General features: G+C 43.8%; 1 protein-coding gene across 1 annotated transcript in view; it reads right to left on the bottom strand.

Moving 5' to 3' along the window:
• KDR (kinase insert domain receptor) overlaps positions 1-19310 on the bottom strand; it is a 30927-nt gene extending 11617 nt beyond the window's left edge. The window contains exons 1-20 of the mRNA XM_065633951.1: positions 19070-19310; positions 17704-17794; positions 17005-17201; positions 15717-15841; positions 15222-15390; positions 13824-13963; positions 13467-13635; positions 11961-12072; positions 11704-11867; positions 10735-10891; positions 9359-9479; positions 8650-8758; positions 7556-7900; positions 6483-6629; positions 6199-6330; positions 4463-4569; positions 3926-4061; positions 3549-3653; positions 2221-2334; positions 937-1025 (exon numbers count right to left, since the gene is read on the bottom strand). Of these exons, the coding sequence (XP_065490023.1) occupies positions 937-1025; positions 2221-2334; positions 3549-3653; positions 3926-4061; positions 4463-4569; positions 6199-6330; positions 6483-6629; positions 7556-7900; positions 8650-8758; positions 9359-9479; positions 10735-10891; positions 11704-11867; positions 11961-12072; positions 13467-13635; positions 13824-13963; positions 15222-15390; positions 15717-15841; positions 17005-17201; positions 17704-17794; positions 19070-19121 (2781 nt within the window). The 5' untranslated portion in view covers positions 19122-19310. The remainder of the gene's footprint in view (positions 1-936; positions 1026-2220; positions 2335-3548; positions 3654-3925; positions 4062-4462; positions 4570-6198; positions 6331-6482; positions 6630-7555; positions 7901-8649; positions 8759-9358; positions 9480-10734; positions 10892-11703; positions 11868-11960; positions 12073-13466; positions 13636-13823; positions 13964-15221; positions 15391-15716; positions 15842-17004; positions 17202-17703; positions 17795-19069) is intronic.
• Between the last annotated feature and the right edge of the window lie 293 nt (positions 19311-19603).

Raw genomic sequence — 19603 nt, 5'->3', positions numbered from 1 at the left:
GCCAATACAAAATAGTAAACAATGACTCCAAGGATAAAGAAAAATAACTCTCTGGAGAACCGACAAGCAATTTGAAGAAACTCTTATCTAAACACGGCAGCTGCAGGAAGACTGAAGTTCAGGTCTACCAGCACAGCCGAGCACAGCCCAGGGGCCTCCCTCCCTGCTGTGGAGAAAAAGGATATGGTCCTGAGCATCATGCTCACTGCTGAGAACCCACAGCCATGCCCTTCATCCAGCAATCTGACCCTTGGAGGGCATGGATCCTCCCAGCCTTCTCCAGAGATCAGATCCCCTCACACAGGCAACCAGAAATGAGTTTGAAAATGCCAACCGCCATCCACACTCCCCTTTTGAACTGGGGTACAAAGAGGACTGTTGTGATGGGAACTCGCCTTTGCAGAGGACTTGGAAGGTGAAAAGCCAAACGTAAACTCATGAGATACCATTGCTTATGCAAAATGATTAACAGCCAAAAAAAAATGCATAGCTTGGTTCATCAATGAGCCAAGGGAATAGCAGAAAAGATAATCACATGACAGAAGATACCTACAGATACAGATACACACACTAAGCAGGGAGTGCAGTTATTTAAGGTGGTCTGGAGCTTAACTAAGAAAGGAAAAAATTCAGGCTGATAATCAGAAAAAACTTCCTGGCAGATCCAGCCAAGTATAGAATAATCTGCCAAGGGAAATAGTGGAAGCCCAGTTCCTTTGCACATTTTAAGCTAACAATAACAAAAGAGCTACATTGCAGGGGCCAGGGGAAAGAGTAGATGACCTCTGATGTCTTTGCCATCTCTCGTTCCCATGAGAAGGACTAGATATTCAGCACCCCAAGGATTACCGCTACAGTTGGCACTAAAAACAGAAACATCATGAGTGGAAAAAACCCACCGAATCAAGCGTTATGCTGTTAACCTTGACTCCTTACCTTATACGGGACAAATTCACTTCTCTTGCTCCGCAGGTAAGCTGACAGATTTCCGAACTTGCAATATTCCACAATCACCATGAGTGGGCCTGTATGACACACAAAGCAATTCCTTAGAGAGACCATTTATATCCCACCTTATCTCACAGCGTAATTTGTGACTAGAAATACATATATTTTGAAAAGCATTCTACTATCCACAGGTTTTTTAAAATACCAGTAATTTAAAAAAACCTAATCAAAGCAGGGAAATGATTAATTTTCTGCTGTACAGGGAAGGAAAATAAAGCACGTACTTTTGAAAATCACAGGTCTAATTTCATACGTGAAAATGTGTAGTGCTGTGCTTAGACCTAAAGTGCCAATAACCGCCTATGCTAATTGACATTGTAAGGATGCGACACAGTGGAATGAACTTCAGTGCAATTAACCACTCATCTGCAATAAACACATGATTTTTGTGCAGGTAGTTTAAGTTCTAAAAACTTAAAACCAGAATAAATGCATGAATATACAGTCCAAAAGTGGTATTTCATGCTCAAATTGCTCCATACAGGCATGTGCTACAATGATAAATTTCCATCCTAGGATGGATACTGGCCATATCTATTTTATTATGGAATAAACACGGAAAGAAATATTTATGGATTACGTTTCCTCCAACTACTGCACTTCTGTCATGGAACTTTACAAATTAAATTCTGATCCCATAGTAAGCCAACAAGTCAGCTTCCCTGAAAAATTATTACTCAGTTACTTTACACTGAATTTCTTCCAAATTAGCATGCAGTGCTGGATTTGTTAAACAAAACATCTGTCCCCGATTATAAAGTAAAATAGGTTCATCCACCCCGAGCTGGACTCCAAGTTGCAATCTCTCCTCCTATACACACACAGAGGCATCCCCAGCCCACCCAAAGCCAGGAAGGGAAGTCACAGCTTGCAATTGCACTGTAGCCGGTGACAAGAGTAAGACCAACTTGTTAAATCTGGTACTAGACTCAGACCCAAAGTCTGCTACACATGGGGTGTCCATTATAAAAGTGAATCTGAAGTACAAAAAAGCAGTGATAAAACAACTAAGGGATGGAGCTGGATGTAGAACTCAGGGCTTCCAAGCCCTTCGTCCACCTCTGGACTTGCTCACTCTTGTCATAATTTCTTTTCAAAAAAAGAAGACAATTTCTTCCAGATCTGGATTTTGAAACTCAATCTTCTATGCAGCAGAAATGGCAGAAATAGGCTTTTCATTAGCACCTTTCTACCCACTGAGAAGTTACTCACCTCCTGGCTTTGTGCAGGCTCCAAGTAAATTGACAACATTGAGATGATGGCCAATATGAATGAGGATCTTCAGCTCTGACATAAGCGCTCTGTGCTCACTATGGGTTGCACCCTCTGCAGAGGTGAAAAAACACAGATCAGGAGCATCAAAGACAGAAAGGTTTTACTTTTCTCTGAATTCTCTTCTGTTATTTTTCCAGCCCATCTAGTGAGAAGTCTTGTTGGTTGGTAGCCTGGATCAGCTGTGCTGCAGGACAGTGATAAAAGCTAGGCACATGCATGACAGGGCTGGTCTTGTTCTGCTTTTAAACACTTTTCAAGTTTTCCAAGGGCAGTACATCAGAACAGGGACACAAACAATGCAGATTAGCAAACACCTTTTTTCTTACAGACCTTTTGAGCAATTTGTACTCTGCTGCTTGACCCTCTCCGGCAAGAAGAGCTGGAAACGTCCCATGGCTTTTGCTGGGGTCCACACTAATGGTGCAATGGGTCCATGGACGGGGGGAGACAGGGCCAGGGCCAAACATGCCTGACCCTGCAGCTCACCAAAAGCCTGGAGACACAGCTGGTGTCCACAGATAGAAGGGGAAGAGGAAAGCAGTGGGTAGAGAGGGGTGGAGGAGGCAGCTCTCTGCAGTCTGCCTGAGCACTAGGGAGCTGGAGGCACAGGGCTTCCTAATTTTTATTGTGATTACTGTATGGTCATCACACTGGAACAAGCCTGCAACAGGACTTGGCTGTGCTTGCAACTGCTCACACTGTACTGTCAGAAATCCCCCATTTTCTCCACCCTTCCTCCAGTACACCACAGAGTGGGATACAGCCCCTGGCTACCAGGAGCCCCATTTTGTTGCCCCAGCTACATCCTCCTCAGGAACAGCGTGTCTGGGAACCACAGCATTCAGCTTTCCCATGGTGAATGTGAGGCACTACAGTGTGATTTAAAGTGAGGATAAAGCTGTTCTAAACTATTGCTCATTTTGGAGCGTGCCTAAGCCACTGTCTGAGACTTGCAGAAAGCTCCCTACCAGGCTGCATAAAGCAAAAATGGACATGTGCAAATTGCTAGCAGGAGCAAGTTTATGTTCTGAACCTGAGCAGATCTGTAAAGCTATGGCTAAGAAACCCCAGTTGCATTGCTCCAATTGTCAATGAGATAAAGGCATGTACTTGACCTAATCATTGCTTCATGACACCAACTGCTAAGCTAAACTTGTACACATCATTGGTACAAACATTTTGATTATTTTCTATCTATTGGTTATAGGATTGGCAATTATCCCTATATTGTGCATTCAAGATGAAGTTTCAGTCAGCATTTTTACCTTTAAGCATTTTGACTGCCACTGTTTTGCAGGTAGCAGTTTTGTCGATTCCAAATGCATCTGCTTCTATGACCTGGCCAAAAGCTCCACGCCCAAGAGGTTTACCTTGAAGTGAGAAGATGAACAGACTGTGATTTATCTGCCTGGCACGGTGGAGAAAACATGCAGAATAAACAGCAAATGTAAACTGAATTTATATGTCAGAAATTAACAGAGGGCTGACAATGGGGAGAGGTTGCATTATATCCCACAGGACCAGAGAGCCCACATGAGGGTCCTGCAGCAGGGCAGCCCCATGGCAAGCCAGGACCTGAACCCCACCTCCAGCACTGGGCTGGCTGCAGCATCACTAGAGGGTTCATGTGGTGAAGACACACCTAACTTTAGCCGATCTCTGGGGAACTCCCATTTGCTGGCATCATACGGGAGCCGTTCACAGTGCTCATCTATAGGGACTTCGTCAGGATCCATGATGATCGACAAGTAGCCAGTCTTCATGTCTCCTCCGTTGGCCTGGAAAACGGTATTAGTTGTAGTTGCACAGATTTTTGCTGGCCATGTGCAGGCAAAGTGCCATTTTCTCACTTTGTCGTGTTTCACTAGTTCCCAGAAATGCCAGGCTACCATTTCCCTACATCATGTCATCATGAATCTGATCATCTTTAATTACTTGCACTTTTTTTTTTTTTAATAAACAAAACCAGCTAAAACATTTTGTCTCTTGCGAGGGCCTGTTCAATTAAAAACAAATTTCTGTGCCTCTGGTTCCAGGCAAGAATGTTACAGCATGGAGAGAAAAAATGTGTCTGTTGATTTAAGAACAATGGAGAGAAACAACACAAAAGGCCTCAAGTCAGCTCTCATTTGTCATGCAAGACCAGTGCTGATAGGACAGTACCAGAATTTTTCATTACCCGCTTAACGGTCCGGAGGATGATTACAAGAAGCAACCAGAAGAACATGGCAATCACTGCAGTGCCAACAAGGATAATGAGCTCCAGATTTGTTTTCTCTTCAGCACCTGGGAAGAAATAAATGAATATCTAAGTGATAGTTGGAAGCGTATTGGTGTTGTTCATTCATTAAAGCAGAGAATGGAGGTCCTTGTTCTGAAAGTTTGTTTTAAAAGTGCAACATGGAGCACAGAAACGAAAGCAAAACAAAACAAAAAGCTTGAGTTTTTAGGTTAGAGTATGACACTTAGTTTTGTGCTGTTTTACACACTACCCAGTTTCTTAGCATCAGCTTTGTTCCAAGGACAGTATCAGGACCTTTGGCAAATATAAAAAAGTAAAATCTCACATTTTAAAAAGAAATAATTGTTTTAGAAGACTCAAAATGAATTACTCTTTCTCCAGAAACTGAAAAGAAAAATCATATAGTAAATAAAGTGCTGTGAGAATGACCCAGAGAACAATCTCTCTTGTCTCTTTACATGCTTCAGCTAGAGGCAAGAAAAAATGCGGTTCTACAAGGCCTTATTTACAACATCCCTTTTCCAGTAAAACAGTCTCGAGCAGATACCACTTGAACATTTACGAATGTGCAGGAGCAGCTCTCCAGCTCCTGTTCGCCACATCATGCTCCTGTATTTCATCCTTTGCACTATACAGATTTTCCTACACAGCAGCGCACTCCATTGCATGACCCAAATGAGCTGCACTATACATTTCTTGGAGTGAAACTGTATGTCCTACACGGATTTCCAACATTAACAGACATGTCCCAGCCATATTTACCATATCAGCTGAAATCTACATTGATGTCAGCTGCAGATAACTTCCAGCCCCTGTAAACATATTGCCCAACACCTTAATATCCTAATAAGAGTTAGAAGAATAACAGGATACTGCTTTAATTACCTTAACAGAACAGATCAGACAATCACCCTGACTTATAAGACAGCAGTTTGTGAAGGATTCAGTGAGTAGAATGTGCAAATGCACTAATATTAAGGGCAAGGGGCTTTTAGTCCAAGGTTTCTCCTTGCAGCTCTTGGTGGAAAGTCCATCATGGTTCCAGCTACTGAGACTGCAGACTAACCTCTTGTTAGGATTTACTGTTTGTTGTTACAAACTGCATTTCAGTGCACCAGAAGAGAACTGAAATGAGTGAGAGATGGGTCTCACAAACACTACTTTCAGAGCTTGGTGGACTAAGGCTGGAGTCCCCTAACCCAAAACCACTACCTGTGCCTGGCACTGAAACGGGATGGCAATCACAACAGACTGCACAAAGTCTTCACTCTGCTTCTCTTAGACACTGTGACAGTTACAACTGTTAAAAAATGCAGTATGACAATTACGTTACCAAGACAGCAGAGATGCCCCAGTATATCTGCATGTTTAGGTAGGCTCTGTTGTGTAGATTTGCATGTAATACAGACTGGCAGAGTTTTCTTCACAACCACGAGTAAGACAGAGTCAGCCTTTGTTGAAAAGCACTAAACAACATTGTGAAGAAAGTGTCAGCCTCAACAGCTGGAATTACAATGACTCTGACAGCACCCAATTTGGGCCTGATAAGAATGGTCAGGACTTCTTGTAAATCTCATGGTGTATTTTCAGATCTCCAATCAGGATAGCCAGTAGGTTTTCCTTTTAGTGATTATAAAGATTCATGCACAATCTGGAAAGAGGCTAACACTAACCTTCCACTGAAAAAAAAGCCACTGCTTTTCTACATCCAAGGATGTTGCAGGCAAGGCAGGTGTATAGCCCTCCATCTTCTTTCCTCACTCGACGTATGGTGAGTGTTTTGTTTCCATCTTTCAAAACAATACCTGGAAAAAATCATGATTCTTAGTTCTGCTATTTTTATGCCACTTTGTGTAAGAATTTGAAATGAAACCTTTCATGGTGAAAATTAACAGTGAGTCCCACGAAAAAAAGTCCTTAAGGTGATAAAAATTCATAACAAAGGAGCAATCCTCACCTGAATCTTCAACAAGGGTTTCATTATTTTTAAACCACATGATGTTTGGAGGAGGAATGCCATTCGCTGTGCACGACACTTCCACGGTTTCACCAATGTTTGTTGTTTGATTTTCCAGATTTCCTACAAGTGTGGGAGCCCTGGGCTCTGTTGGTTTGAAAATACATCAGAATTACTGACCATTAAAGAAAACATCAATTTTTGCAGCAATAGCACTTCATGATACTCTACATGCTTTGCCCACTAACAAAGTCTCAAATCCTTTTATCATACCAACAGCCACAGGATTCATGTTAAGGTCATAGTTAAACTTCCACATGACATGGAAAAATTAGAATAGCCAAGAAAATTTTAACAGCATTGACGTAACCTGCTTTAGATGGTTTAATTTGTACCTGGTCAGGCTGCTTAGGGAAGAGGGCATAGATGAGAAATCGCTTCCCTCACATTTCTATTTCCAGGGTCATTACGAGAAGTCTGATATCACCAGTCCATTAGACATTGATTCACAACAGCCCATGAACATGTGTAGGTGTTTTCCCAAATCTGCCTAATCAGCCTAGACATCTAGGCCCCAAAGCGAAGCGATCACTCTTTGCGTGAAATACTGATTACCAGCTTGCATTGCTTGTGCCTGAACACCAGCATCACTTCACGGCAGTTTTAAATTATAGACATCACTTCAAACTCGAGAGTCAGTAACATAAAGCAGTAGCATTAATGCCACAAATACACACGTGTATACAACTAGAGGGAAAAACGTGTTTGAAAAGTAAAATTGAGATGTTATTGAGCTAAACATATGTCATTATTTGTGCAAAAGCCAAACTCATCTCTTGCACAGCACAGTGGCTTTGTCAGTCTTTCCTCACTGGCAGTGATGAAATGGTAAGTCCCTGCTGCCTGGACAAGCCCCAGACCTGCACATTACAACAAATGATCTAAACATATTTAACAAACTGAGTGCACCATTAAGCCAACACATGCAATGCCTGAAGATACCAAAAACTGTCCCTACTACAGTTATTTTTATACTTAATCACCCATTTTGGTTCACAGCAAGAGATCCATACCTTGCACAGTGAGGTGCTTCACCAGGCAGTGTTGTGTTTTAGCCTTTTTGTCCTGAGCAATGCAAACATAGTCCCCTCCATCTTGGAGGGAGATGTTACGGAGAGTGAGCTCTAAGGTGATATTTTCACCATTGGTATTTGAAACAGTTGCATTCAGCTTCTGGAGAGCATTGAGGTTCTTGCACACAGGCATGGGCAGCCCTCCAAAGGGAGTCTGCGAAGCATGAGCACTGAGTTTGTACCATGATAGCTTCTCAAAGGTGAACTTGTCTGCCGTGCATTGCAAGGACATGTTATCCTTCTCCGTGAGTTGACTCCGAGGCTGGAGATTAATTTCAAGACCCCCTGCAAGTCAAGAAAAAATAAAAGAAATTCCTCTGAGGTTGCACATTATGTTGCCAACATTAACTTGAAAAAGCCATTTTATAAACCTTATCCTCATCTTATCCAATGGTAAATAGGGAAACAAAACACTGAAAAAAAATTAAATCAATCAATCAACCACCTAAATGGTACAATCTCTCTAAAAGCAATACATTTAAAATGGATCAAATGAAGGCCTGTGTAAGGAACACAGTTCCTCTACCTGTAGAAACTTACAGCAACCTAAGAAGACTCTAAGCATTATCTTATAGTTCATGTTTAGATTTGGATTAAAATAATAGTTCAGCATGTGAATATGGGGATTAATTTTCAAGAGACAGAATCCATTTGCCACTGGTCTCAAAAATAGGATTTTTAGCTTTTACAGTACATCTTTACTCATTTTGTGACACTACCATAATTTCTCTGTAGCTCTTATAAGTGACTGCAAAAGCCCAATAGCAATCACTCTCGGGACAACAGTGCCTATTTTGTGCCATTTTCATGGGACTGCCACTTCACTAATGCCAGCAGAACTAATCACTTGGCTGAAGTTAGGTGTTGACTTTAAAGGCTGCCTTAGGAAAACCTTAGGTAAACCTAAAATCCTAAAGGACTAAAGGATTTTATAAAGGACAGGAATAAGACAACAGTGTTGAAGTGCCCATCATTAGCAAAACAGATGAAATAACATTAATTTAACATGGCTGTCCTCAACAGGGTGTACTTACTGGTCACATGGAAGGAGATAACTCTCTCACTTGACCCAGCTCTGTTTGTAGCCATACATCTATACAAAGCAGATACATTCGCTGCTTGAATCACAAGGGTGCTCACAGTCTACAAAAGAGCAACCAAGCAATTTCATAACACATCAGTGCTAAAGTACATACATGAGCCTGACCACCCCAACAGCTCAGCAAAGCGCTCCATGGCTATCTGCACAACCAAAAATCCCTCCAAAGCACAGATCCATGTCACGGTGGGAGCACAATCCTCTCCTGACATTTACATTGTTTTCCTTAAATTTGTAGCAATCAGGCAAAAGAAAACATGAAACAGCAGCCTGCAAGAAGGCACACTTCAGTATATGTGTTAATAAATGCTGCACCCACAATTTCTTCTGTTCTTCAGGTTCTCCTTATTACAGTTAGATGTCAAGATTAACTCTCCTGACTTCAGACCGCTAAAAGGTAAGCACTGAAATATAACTAAGTTTTGTCCTTCAATGGCGACTCACTTTGGGTCAGTGTCTGAAGGTCTGGAAAGTGTGTATCTCTGACGATTTGCTTCGGTACGAGTGCGCACGACTAGCTGAGAACAGGGCCCCAAGTTCAGTGATAGGTGAAAAGCATCTCATCTCTAGAGGTAGATTTCCAGATTGTGGACTGCTAACCAGGGTCAGTCATCCCCAACCGACAGAAAAGAAAATCTGCTCACCTTTGTTTTCCCGGCAATAGTAACAACTCGGTGCTTAATTTCAACCTGATTCCCACCCTTTCTCTCCGAGATCACTTTCCACTTCCTGCATGCATATGGATTGGCTCCTGAGCGAACTTTCCTGAGATATAAGTAGAGACGTATGCATTAGATAAGATGAATATTCACCCTTCAGGAGAGTGGTTTTGTGTTCTCTTCATAATAGGCAAATATTTATCTACAAATCAGATGCATCGCTAGACACAGCCTGCATCTGGGAGGGAAGAGTATGTTTCTGGAAACATTTCTATTAAATTGCACCCTATAACCTTCTGAGACCTTTGTGCTCTGTAAAATAAGGAACCCCCAAGCCTAAAGGTGAATTTCCTAATTAATCTGCCTGTGTCAGTTCAGTCAGGATGCTTGGAGGGAAGCAGCTATTCTGGGAACAAACCTCCATTCATAAATGCATGATTCAAGTTAATTTAGTTCAAAGGAAGACAGAGAGACATAGAAATCACTAAACTCTCTACAAGAATTTCTAGAGGACAGTAGCCATTGTATAGGAAGCAACCAGCCACCAAAGGAAGAAACTAGTGGAAATCATTTTAAAAACAACAACAGGAAAGGAGAATGCTTTTTTTTTTCTGGCTTTTTTTTTTTTCTTAAAGGAAATCTGGGTTTATGGCAGGCTCAGATAAGTGAAGCTGCGTGAATCTCAGTCAGGCACTCTCTCTATCATTCCCCAACATCAATCACTGCACTTCCTCTGAGATACACTTTCACACAGATAAAGAACACCATCACACTCAGCACTTGAGCATAAGGAAAAAAAAAACCACCACCAAGATCCATAATTAGCATAAACAGTAAGTTTCCTCTGTTTGGGATGGCACGTTGGGCCTGCAGCCCATGAGGAGATCTGAGGGGAGGGCAGGCAGATACCTGCCTTTGAAACCTCACACAAGCCAAGATGCCCTTCAAGAAAGTTCAAAAGGTGTTAAGATACAATTAATTTTAGTGATAGATTAAACAATATTATTTTTATTCTGTACAAAGGACTTATGACAAAATCTATAACCTTGATCTTAATATCAGTGTCATATTCAACACCCTCAGACACATGATTCTAAGGCATGACGGCAACAGGTGGGCACTGTTGGCTCCTCGTTATGGGTGGCCCTTGCCTCTGCAACTCACCACCGATGATGACGACCTCAGCAAATCCTGCCTGCAGTGATCGGACTGTTAACTATAGCAATCTTTTCTTCATTGGTCATTGGGTTTGTGCTCAGTAATGAGCCTGGACAAGAGATGCACACAAAAAATCCCCTCCAATGCAAACAATCCTCAAGAGCTACATAAGCTGCAGAAGATGGCAGGGGCAGAGCACTCACTGGGGGCTGAAGGTGCACTCTTCCTCCAGCTGCCAGTGCCAGAGGATGGCGGCGGGTGGTGGGACAGCGTAGACAGTGCAGGTGAGTGTCTGCATTGAGCCGTACTTGTAGGAGTCGACGGGGGCCAGCAGTGCATTCTCGCCGATCTGTGGGGGTACTGGAGGAGAGAGAAGCAGGTCACACCACCCGCTAACAGCTCCCCCACGGCACCAGTTACGTGCGTTATACCCACGGTGACTAATTCACGCTGTGCTGCACTTCTGAGCGCAGTGCAGAGCACTTCCAAGGAACAAGGACGTGTTGGGAAGAGGTGAACCTGCCCAGAACCTTGAGCATCAGGCCCTCAAGACACGATGCTTACTACTATAAAATCTCCATTCATTAGCCCCTGGTTTAAAATGCAGCCCTCAAACTCCTACTACCATGCCCAGCCATTAAATGCATATTATTCCCCACTGCATGTAGCCTGGCTGCCCTTTCCAAGACCTGCTATCTTCAAAGCACGAGCGTTAGGCTGTTTCCTGGGGAGTAGGGAGAAGGAGGAAGAGGAGGAGGAGGGTTGCAGAAGGCAGGGCAGAAGACGAGGGACAGCCGGCTTGGGGCAGGAAGGATGGGCGAGGTGGGACAGGGCCAGGATGGAGCAGGGTGGGGGAGGACTCTGGCAGCATGGCCAGCAAGGAAGGCAGGAAAAGAGCAGGATACAGAGGCAAAGAAATAATATACAGAAAACAAAAAACACACACAAAGTATCATCACAACAACAACACCAGGAGCCTGCAGCCTCTTGACCAGCACGTCCTGGAGCCGGGAGAGAGGTCACCTCTGCCCTCCCAGGGCCCAGGTTCAAGTGCTTTTCTCCTGGCCACCACCCCAACTTACATCTTTATGGCTCTGGGATGAATTTAGGCCTAAAAAGGGTAATAAACCACATCTACACATGAAAGACAGGTATCCCTGTATGCCACTTACCATTCACAAGCAGGGTAAAGGTATGTCTCTTCTGCATCTTGTTAGTAGGGTTTGTAAGGACAACAGTGTAATTCCCAGCATCCTTTTCAGTTGCTTCTGTGATCACCAATGTGTAGCCAAGTTTAACTGTATGGTTTGCATTCATGGCTTTTCCATTTTTATACCTGAAGAAAATATAGACAGCTTTGAATACTTTAGAGATTTACCTTGACTAAGAATAGCTCAGTTTTTCAAACACGTTGTGTCCTGATTCTTACCATTTTGCCTCTGGTGGAGGATATCCTTTAAACTTGACAGGAATTTTGACTGTGTCACCTAACCTTGTCTCGACCACATTCTCCATTCTCTCCAGGTGAATAAAAGGACTTTCTGAAAAAAAAAAATAAAGAAAGAAAATTGTCTTTCCATGTGAACAAAAGCATAAGTGGTCTCTGGTCAGTAGCACTTAATAGTGGATGACAAAGAGGACACGACACCACTGTTGGCTCCAAACTGAAGAGAGCTGGTGGGCTCTGGACCCCCCATGAAAACCCAGTTCTTTCTGTTTCACAGAGAAGTAGGCCAGTCCCCCCACAGGAGAGCTCTGGAAAGCAGATAAGACTCAGCTCTCAGGATGGTGCACCAACTGTCAAATCTATATACATATATAAATCAACAAATATCATAAAACTGGCTTGATCTACTAATTCCAGGGAATAGTAGTATTCAAAACTACAATGTGATAAAGTTAGATGCTTTCAGTCTATTCTCAGGTATGTGTTTGAACTATTGCAGTCACAGAATACTTTGATATGATTTACATTACTTGTTATAAGTTATAAACTTGCATTCAGACTAATACAGTGACTAGCCTTTGGCTAAGATTTAGGTTGGTATCAACATCTGGTACACTCACTATAACACATCATCTGCTTTTGGTTCGTGAAGAAAAATTGAAAGAACCCAAGAGAAAATTGAATCTACCTTGAATCACTGTGCCACATAATAAGTTTGAATGTTAACAAAAAAGAAAAAAAAAAAAAAAAGAAAAAGAAAAAGAAAAAGAAAAAGAGCCGTTAATATTCAGGCACCAGGAATATCAGACCTCAGGAAAACCAATCCCCTTGAAAATATAAACCCCTTTGTCTGACTCAGAGATTAAAAAAGGGCCACTCATGCTGGCAATTTTCTTCTAGAAGTAAGTCAGTGGAACCACTGGGGCTGTGCCCAAGAGGGGTTTGAACAAAGGCTGAATCCCTCGTACTTATCTATGTGCTTAGCCAAAGCTGTTTCTTTTGCATCATTTCCGTATCACCGAAACTCCGTTTGATTCATCTATTCATAATGTAAAAGCTGAAAGTTTTCTTTCCCTAGCTTCATTCATGCCGACCCAGACTCTTGTCCCATAGAGCCACCAGAATCTAGCAAAAGTTCATCTGGAGTGAGAGCAGGCAACCCTTATACAAAGTCACCTACACAAATTCAGCTTTACAGGACCTCAAAGAGGTCAACACAGAGAGGACCAGAGGTTTACCTCAGTTTATTTTACTGCCCATTTTCCTATGGGATTCTACAGCTTTCGGTAACATACAGGATCCTTTAGAATCTTATCATTAGCTAAGCTTGTGGTATAAAAATAATCCTACAATGAGTGCAAGGGAAATACTGTAGCTGCAGTTTGCTTCATTTCCGTCATTTGATTCATCACCAAGATGCCTTATGCATCCCAGTAATCAATCCCAAATCTGAAGCAACCAACCAAACTGAAGAGGAATATGCCATACCATGGATAATGAAGTAACTGCTGTTTTTCATGTTCATACGGCCACTGGATGCTGCACAAGTATATCGACCTTTGTCACTTAAGGACACGCTGTCGATGGTAAGAGTGCTTACAAACTTTTTTACTTCTCCTGTAGTAGTTTTTAAATCCCTTATGGTTGCATGTTTTTCCTGTAATAGATAAAAGACAGAGGTGTTTGGGATTTTATTGTTATTACTCCTGTCACACTTTGCACACCTGTATATACTAGCAATTTCTTTGTATATTATCATCTGCTTTGTCAATATCATAAAGAGGGGAATGACACTAAATCAAATTATGTTGTGATGTTGACACCTTTAAGTTATTATGAATTTACCTTGATGGAAGGGTAGTCCCATTTAAAATCAATCCCCACATTCAGCTCCGTCCTTACGGTGCAATTGAGAACAAGTTTTTCTCCCACTGCCAGCTCTACTTGGTAGTGCGGGTTCATCGTCAGGTCGTAAATTCGGTATCCTAGAGGGAGAAAAAGGCACACATAAAACATGGAGGGAAGAAGAGGTTTCCTTACAGCACTCAGCACCAAATTTCCCAGGTGAATTCACCAGAACTCCCACTGACACCCCAGCTGCAAAAAGGCTCCTCAGTGCCCCAGTGGAGTACGACGATGGGTGTACAAAGGGGCCTGGAGGGAAGGGATATGCCTGCTCTGAGCATCTCCCTTTGGAGAGCCATGTCAGACATGGCGCAGCAGGATGTACGCACTTGATCAGAGCTCCCCTGGCAGTGGGAGTGGGCAAGAGACGGTGACCCACACAGTTCCTCTGCCTTAGACACTTTCTTCTTACCTTTGTGAGACTTGAAACTAAAGGAGATACACCCCCACACCTGGCAATAAGTGGGAATTAGAGGGGGGTGGGATTAAGTGAGGATTAAGAACAACAGTCTGGCTTTGGTAAAGTTATCCAAAGTTTACTTTGTGCAAGAAAATGTTTACAATATTCCAAGCCAGAATATTCTGAATGCAGAAATTCTGCAGAAATTCTCAGTTTGCTCCACATCAGAGTGAAGACTGATGACTTTGGTGGAGAAGCAAGAGCCTGTTGCACAGAGTACGGGGTGGAGGGCTGCTGTGTTTTCCTGCCAAGCAAGGTGAGACCAACTTGGTTCCAACCGGCCACTTGAAGCGGTCTCAGAGTCAAAAGAGAAATAGCTACAGTTTCAGCTCAGGCTTGAGCCTCCGCAGAATCATCATGTTATTTCTGGGTTTTGATGAACAACTGACAAAACATACCAGGACAGCATAAACCCCTGTCAGTCAGGACATAGGTTTGAAGGAGACAAGACAACCTTGATCCTAGAGCAACCTTCAGATCCCCCATTCCCCTGGTATCCCCTCAGAGCAATTCCCTCCCATTGCTGATGATGGATGCCTGCCTCTAGTTCCCCTCAACTATGACTTTGATCCTGGATAAATGAATAAAGTACAGAACAGTGTGACTTTAGGAAAAAGGCTTGCATTGTCAGGAAAAAAAGAATAAAACTCTGTGGCATCTATGTAACACTAAAAATAGAAACACTTATCCCAATGATCAACCAGAAAGAACACAATACATTGCATTTAAAAGAAAAGTAATATATGTCACAACATCCATTTTGCATTAGCTGCATTGTCAGTATTGAATAACCTAGAGTCCAACCAAATGTAATTGTTTCAGTATGTTGTAGCAAGCAAAATAACATTGGCTATAGAGAAAAAAAAATTCTGGCTTACCTACAACTGCAACTATGTATATCACAGACTGATAGCTTTCATCATCTATTTTAGTTTCACAGAAGACCATGCCCGCATAGTTGATTAGATGACTGGGTATAGTGAAGCCTTTTTTATTATTCCACGAAATCGATTTACCATCAGGGACAAATATCTTTTCTGGATATTTCTGTTTGAAACGTTGATAAAATACATAGTCAGATTTCAAAACTCAAGCAACTCTGAATTTTCAAGTCCAACATTTTCCATAACCACAGGGTCCCTGTTTTAACCTCCTGGCTCAGGCAGTCTCCCTTCCATAGGCCATCACTCTGCACTTTGAGAGCACAGGATCATGGATGAGCACAGTTACAGCACTCACCTTGTAACCACAGGCTGTAAAATTCCCAAGGATGGAAAGAAATTTTTAAGAACTGTATTTATACTTCAAGCAAAGTATTTATGTCACAGTGATTTCAATTAACTTTTATAGTAATACTTTATTTTTTTCCTTACCGCATGTAGCGATACATTGAGATTTGAGATGGTTCCGAGGCACGGCACTACCACAGTTTTATTCTTAGTGATGTATACAATGCCAAGCTGATCACTAACTGAAGTCACAAATGGAGATCTGTAATCTAGAAGAATATTCAATTGGTAAATGGATATTATTTGTCATGTGATTATAGAGGAAACTTTCCCAATTTTGTTCTTTCCCTGTCTATATCTTCTCAACTCAGTCTTATTCTTTTCTATGTGGTAAAACACTTAAACAATGAGACTAAATAGGGAGGACGTATTTTTACCAGCTCCTTCCCTAGCTTTACAATATCATTATTCTCAAAACAGCTATCAGCAGCATTGCGCACTCTGGAGAATAGTTTCCTGCCACTGCAGTCTTTGTGCCGACAAAAATTTGGTTTACCCTAGTGTGACTTTCCTTGCATAAGTATTACAGGAAATATCAGTTAAAAGTAGTGACATGCTATATTGGCTCCCCCAACGGCAGCATCCTTTTCAAAGTCAGACCAAAAAAAAAAAAAAGTAAGTTTGTGATCTTATAAAGCAAGCTAACCCATCTATATAATAACATCCCATTTTTCAAAATGGTAACTGTAAGTTAAAAATAAAAAGGAAACAAGGCACACCAGAAAGAGGATATCAAGCCACCAGTGCAAAAAGGCAGATGCCTCAATGAATGCGCTTACTTAAACTGAGTGTATCACTGGAGACTTAGGGGTGTCTGCGATGCTCAGCTGCATTCCTACCAATAAAACTGACAGCGTGAATTTGAAAACTTAGCTCTTAAAGCCTAAATAGATGTCACTATTACGGTCAGCAGATGTATGGAAGTTTATGTTGTGGTTTGTGGGCTGGTTTGGTTTGGTTTGGTTTTTTGTTTGTTTGTTTGTTTTTTAACAGTAGGTATCAGATAGTACAAAATGTAAAAGGGATTAGATCTGTCTGTCTGAAGCTCCTGCTGAGGTGAGTAATAGCTCTGACAGGCTCAGAGCACAGCAGAGATACATACGCTAAGTTCTGCATGGAGGAGAATAGCAGACCAAGTACTGCAAATTGCAGATCAGTTCAAAACCACAGGTACAAAGGCTTTTCTTTTGACGGCAACTATCATACCAGCATGTAATGACTCAACACGAAAACAAGAAAAATAACAGCTTCACAGGATCAAAAAATTTAGGATTAAGAAATTTTCATGTCAAAACTGTTTTGAGATAGTTGATATCCCTTTTTTCTCTTGATGCTCATGGAAGAACCACCTAAGAACTGTGTAAGCCCTTACCTTGAACGTAGACATAAATGGTTGTAGCTGCCTGGTTGTCCCTGTAAAGGCACTTATAGTCCCCTGTGTCATTGCCGATGACTTTGAGGAGAATTAGTGTCTTGCAGTAGGGGCCATCGCTGCAGTCTGTCACAGAGATACGCTTCTCAGCGCTGCTCTGGTTGTTTGGCCAGGACCACTCCAGTGGTCTCTGACCGCTGGGAAAGCAAACATTAAAGGAGTGTGAGCACATATCAGACACTGGTACCAATGCCAAACAGTCAAACCCCAGCCCTGCTAGTCTCTATGGCTATGGAGAGGAATAGGCTTCGTCCTGGCACATGGAGCTTCAAGCCACGTAGGATAAATTCACATAAATTGACCTGTTGTTAATATCTGCAAGGAAGCTACTTGAGAATTACTTTCTGCTCAATCTAAGTGACACAGCATCCAAAAGGAAAAGTCAAGAGCATGGCTCACCAGCAGGCTCCACGATGACCCGACTAACGCTTCCTCCTCCCGGCCACCCGGCACTACCCAGCTCTCCCTTCTCCCACCCTTTAAGATTGTTTCTACAGTCTGTCAGGGAGGGGGACACTAAGGGAGCAGGGAGAAACAGAAGTGATGACAAGGGAGAGACCAAATCACCTGCAATTTTGTACAAAAACTCACTACGTAAATTACCCCCATCGAAATCGTGCTGGACAGATTTGCCCTTACCTGCAAGTAATATTTAGAGTGTTATTTGCAGTTATTGTGAGGACATCTTTTTGGATGCTAAGGGTTGGCTGATCCAGAGAATTAAATAAACCTATGAAAACACATATGAAAAACCTCAGATCAATGCAATGAACAAAGTAAATGCTACTCAATGGGAAAAGCCTCATATACAGGAATGTGCAGCATGTTTTAAGTGGACACTTTCACATCACCTATTCAGCAGTGAAGGACAAATAATGACTTTTCACACATCCCAGAAAGTTCAAAAACTCTGTCATAACAGGAAGCAAAGGCAGATGGTCAGGAGCTAGCTGCAGAGCACTACAATTCAGCCAGCCAGGGTGGAGTTCCTGTTTTCTTGTGTTGCCAACTTCAAGGTCTAAGAGGATGTGGGACATTGAAATGAAGTGAACCTTCATCTGATGATCTCACTCCCTGGGGAAAAGGATTACCAGGTTTTCTTATAACAAATTTAATACACTTATGTTCTTCAAGACTGCTTCAATGAATTACATGAGGAAACTATTTTATACAGTTTGTTCACAAATTCAAGATTCCATTAATTTATTGCACCCCATGATTTTCTAAGGTTATCTCTTTCCTCCTAAGCAGTTAAGCAACAATGCATTTCTACCAGATTTTATTCATGTGAGGGGTTGCATTGTGCCCACCCCGAGCCATCTGCACTCCTGAGGGCTGCGATCTGGATGTCAGCACTTACTCTGAGGCAACAGCCCAGCTTGTGCAACATTTGCAAGGACGACGGGAGAGATTTTCAGTCCGCCCTGGCTGCTCCCATCACCGTCAGGAATCCCGCCTCACCAGGGCAAGCCAGCAGCCCTGACCGGGACAGCTCGGACAGCTACGATGGGCAACCAGAAAGCGAGACCAAGCAGGGACCTTCCCTATTTCCTTAGTATTTCCCCACGCTTTAGTCACTGGCATTCCGAGCAGGTTCTTCGCTGATGACAGGCTTCCCGCATTTGGCTCCAGGGACATTTTGCTCTCGGAAACGACGGCTGATGCTGGAGCCAAGTGAGCAGGACACTGTGCAGCGGCAGGCAGACCTCCCTGATGGGCCAGCACCGGCTGGCAGGAGAGGAGAGGAGAGGAGAGGGAGAGGAAGGGGAGAGGAGAGGAGAGGGAGAGGAGAGGAGAGGGAGAGGAGAGGGAGAGGAGAAGCCTGCAGCGGGGGCTCGCACTGCCTCACCCGCTCTACCAGCCCTGACAACTCCAAGGGAAACCCGCACTCGCGCGGTTCCCGACACCCGATCATCCCCGCGTCCCCTCTCCTCGGGGCCCCGTGGGGCTGCCGGACCCCGGCAGATCCCCGACAGGGCGGACCCGGGGCTCCCCCAGGGCTTACCGGGAGCCAGGCACAGCAGGACCGCCAGCAGCCGCGCCGCACCGAGCTCCATCCCGCGGCCGCCGGGCGCTGCGGGGCGCGAAGCGAACCCTCTGCCCGACGGTGTCGTCGGGGCGGCAGCCGAGCCGAGCCGAGCCGAGCCGCGCCGAGCAGGGCAGAGCCGAGGCGAGGCGAGGCGAGCAACGCCGCGCCACGCCGCCCCGAGCTGAGCTGAGCTGAGCCGAGCCGAGCCGAGCCGAGCCGAGCCGAGCCGAGCCGCGCTGCACTGCCCGGCGGGGATGCAGGACCCCGGCGAGCAGCACCGCCCCTCTTCTGCCCGGGGGGCGGGGCTTGCCGCTGAGGCCCCGCCCACCCCGCCTCGACCCCGCCCCCCGGCCCGGCGGATCGCAGTGGGGCTGCTCTGGTTTGAGGGGGAACCCCGGGACGTGTCCCCCCTGCCCGGTGACAGGAGGGCCACAGCCAGAGCGGCCGTCAGCAGTGAAACTCAACCTCGCGTGGCATTTCGTCGTGCGTGTTTGGGGCTTCTTACAGTCC

Source organism: Caloenas nicobarica, chromosome 4 (genome assembly GCF_036013445.1).
Source record: "Caloenas nicobarica isolate bCalNic1 chromosome 4, bCalNic1.hap1, whole genome shotgun sequence".
NCBI classification, from domain to species: domain Eukaryota; kingdom Metazoa; phylum Chordata; class Aves; order Columbiformes; family Columbidae; genus Caloenas; species Caloenas nicobarica.
The sequence above is the reverse complement of the archived record's forward strand: the minus strand, read 5'-3'. Positions and strand labels throughout refer to the sequence as shown.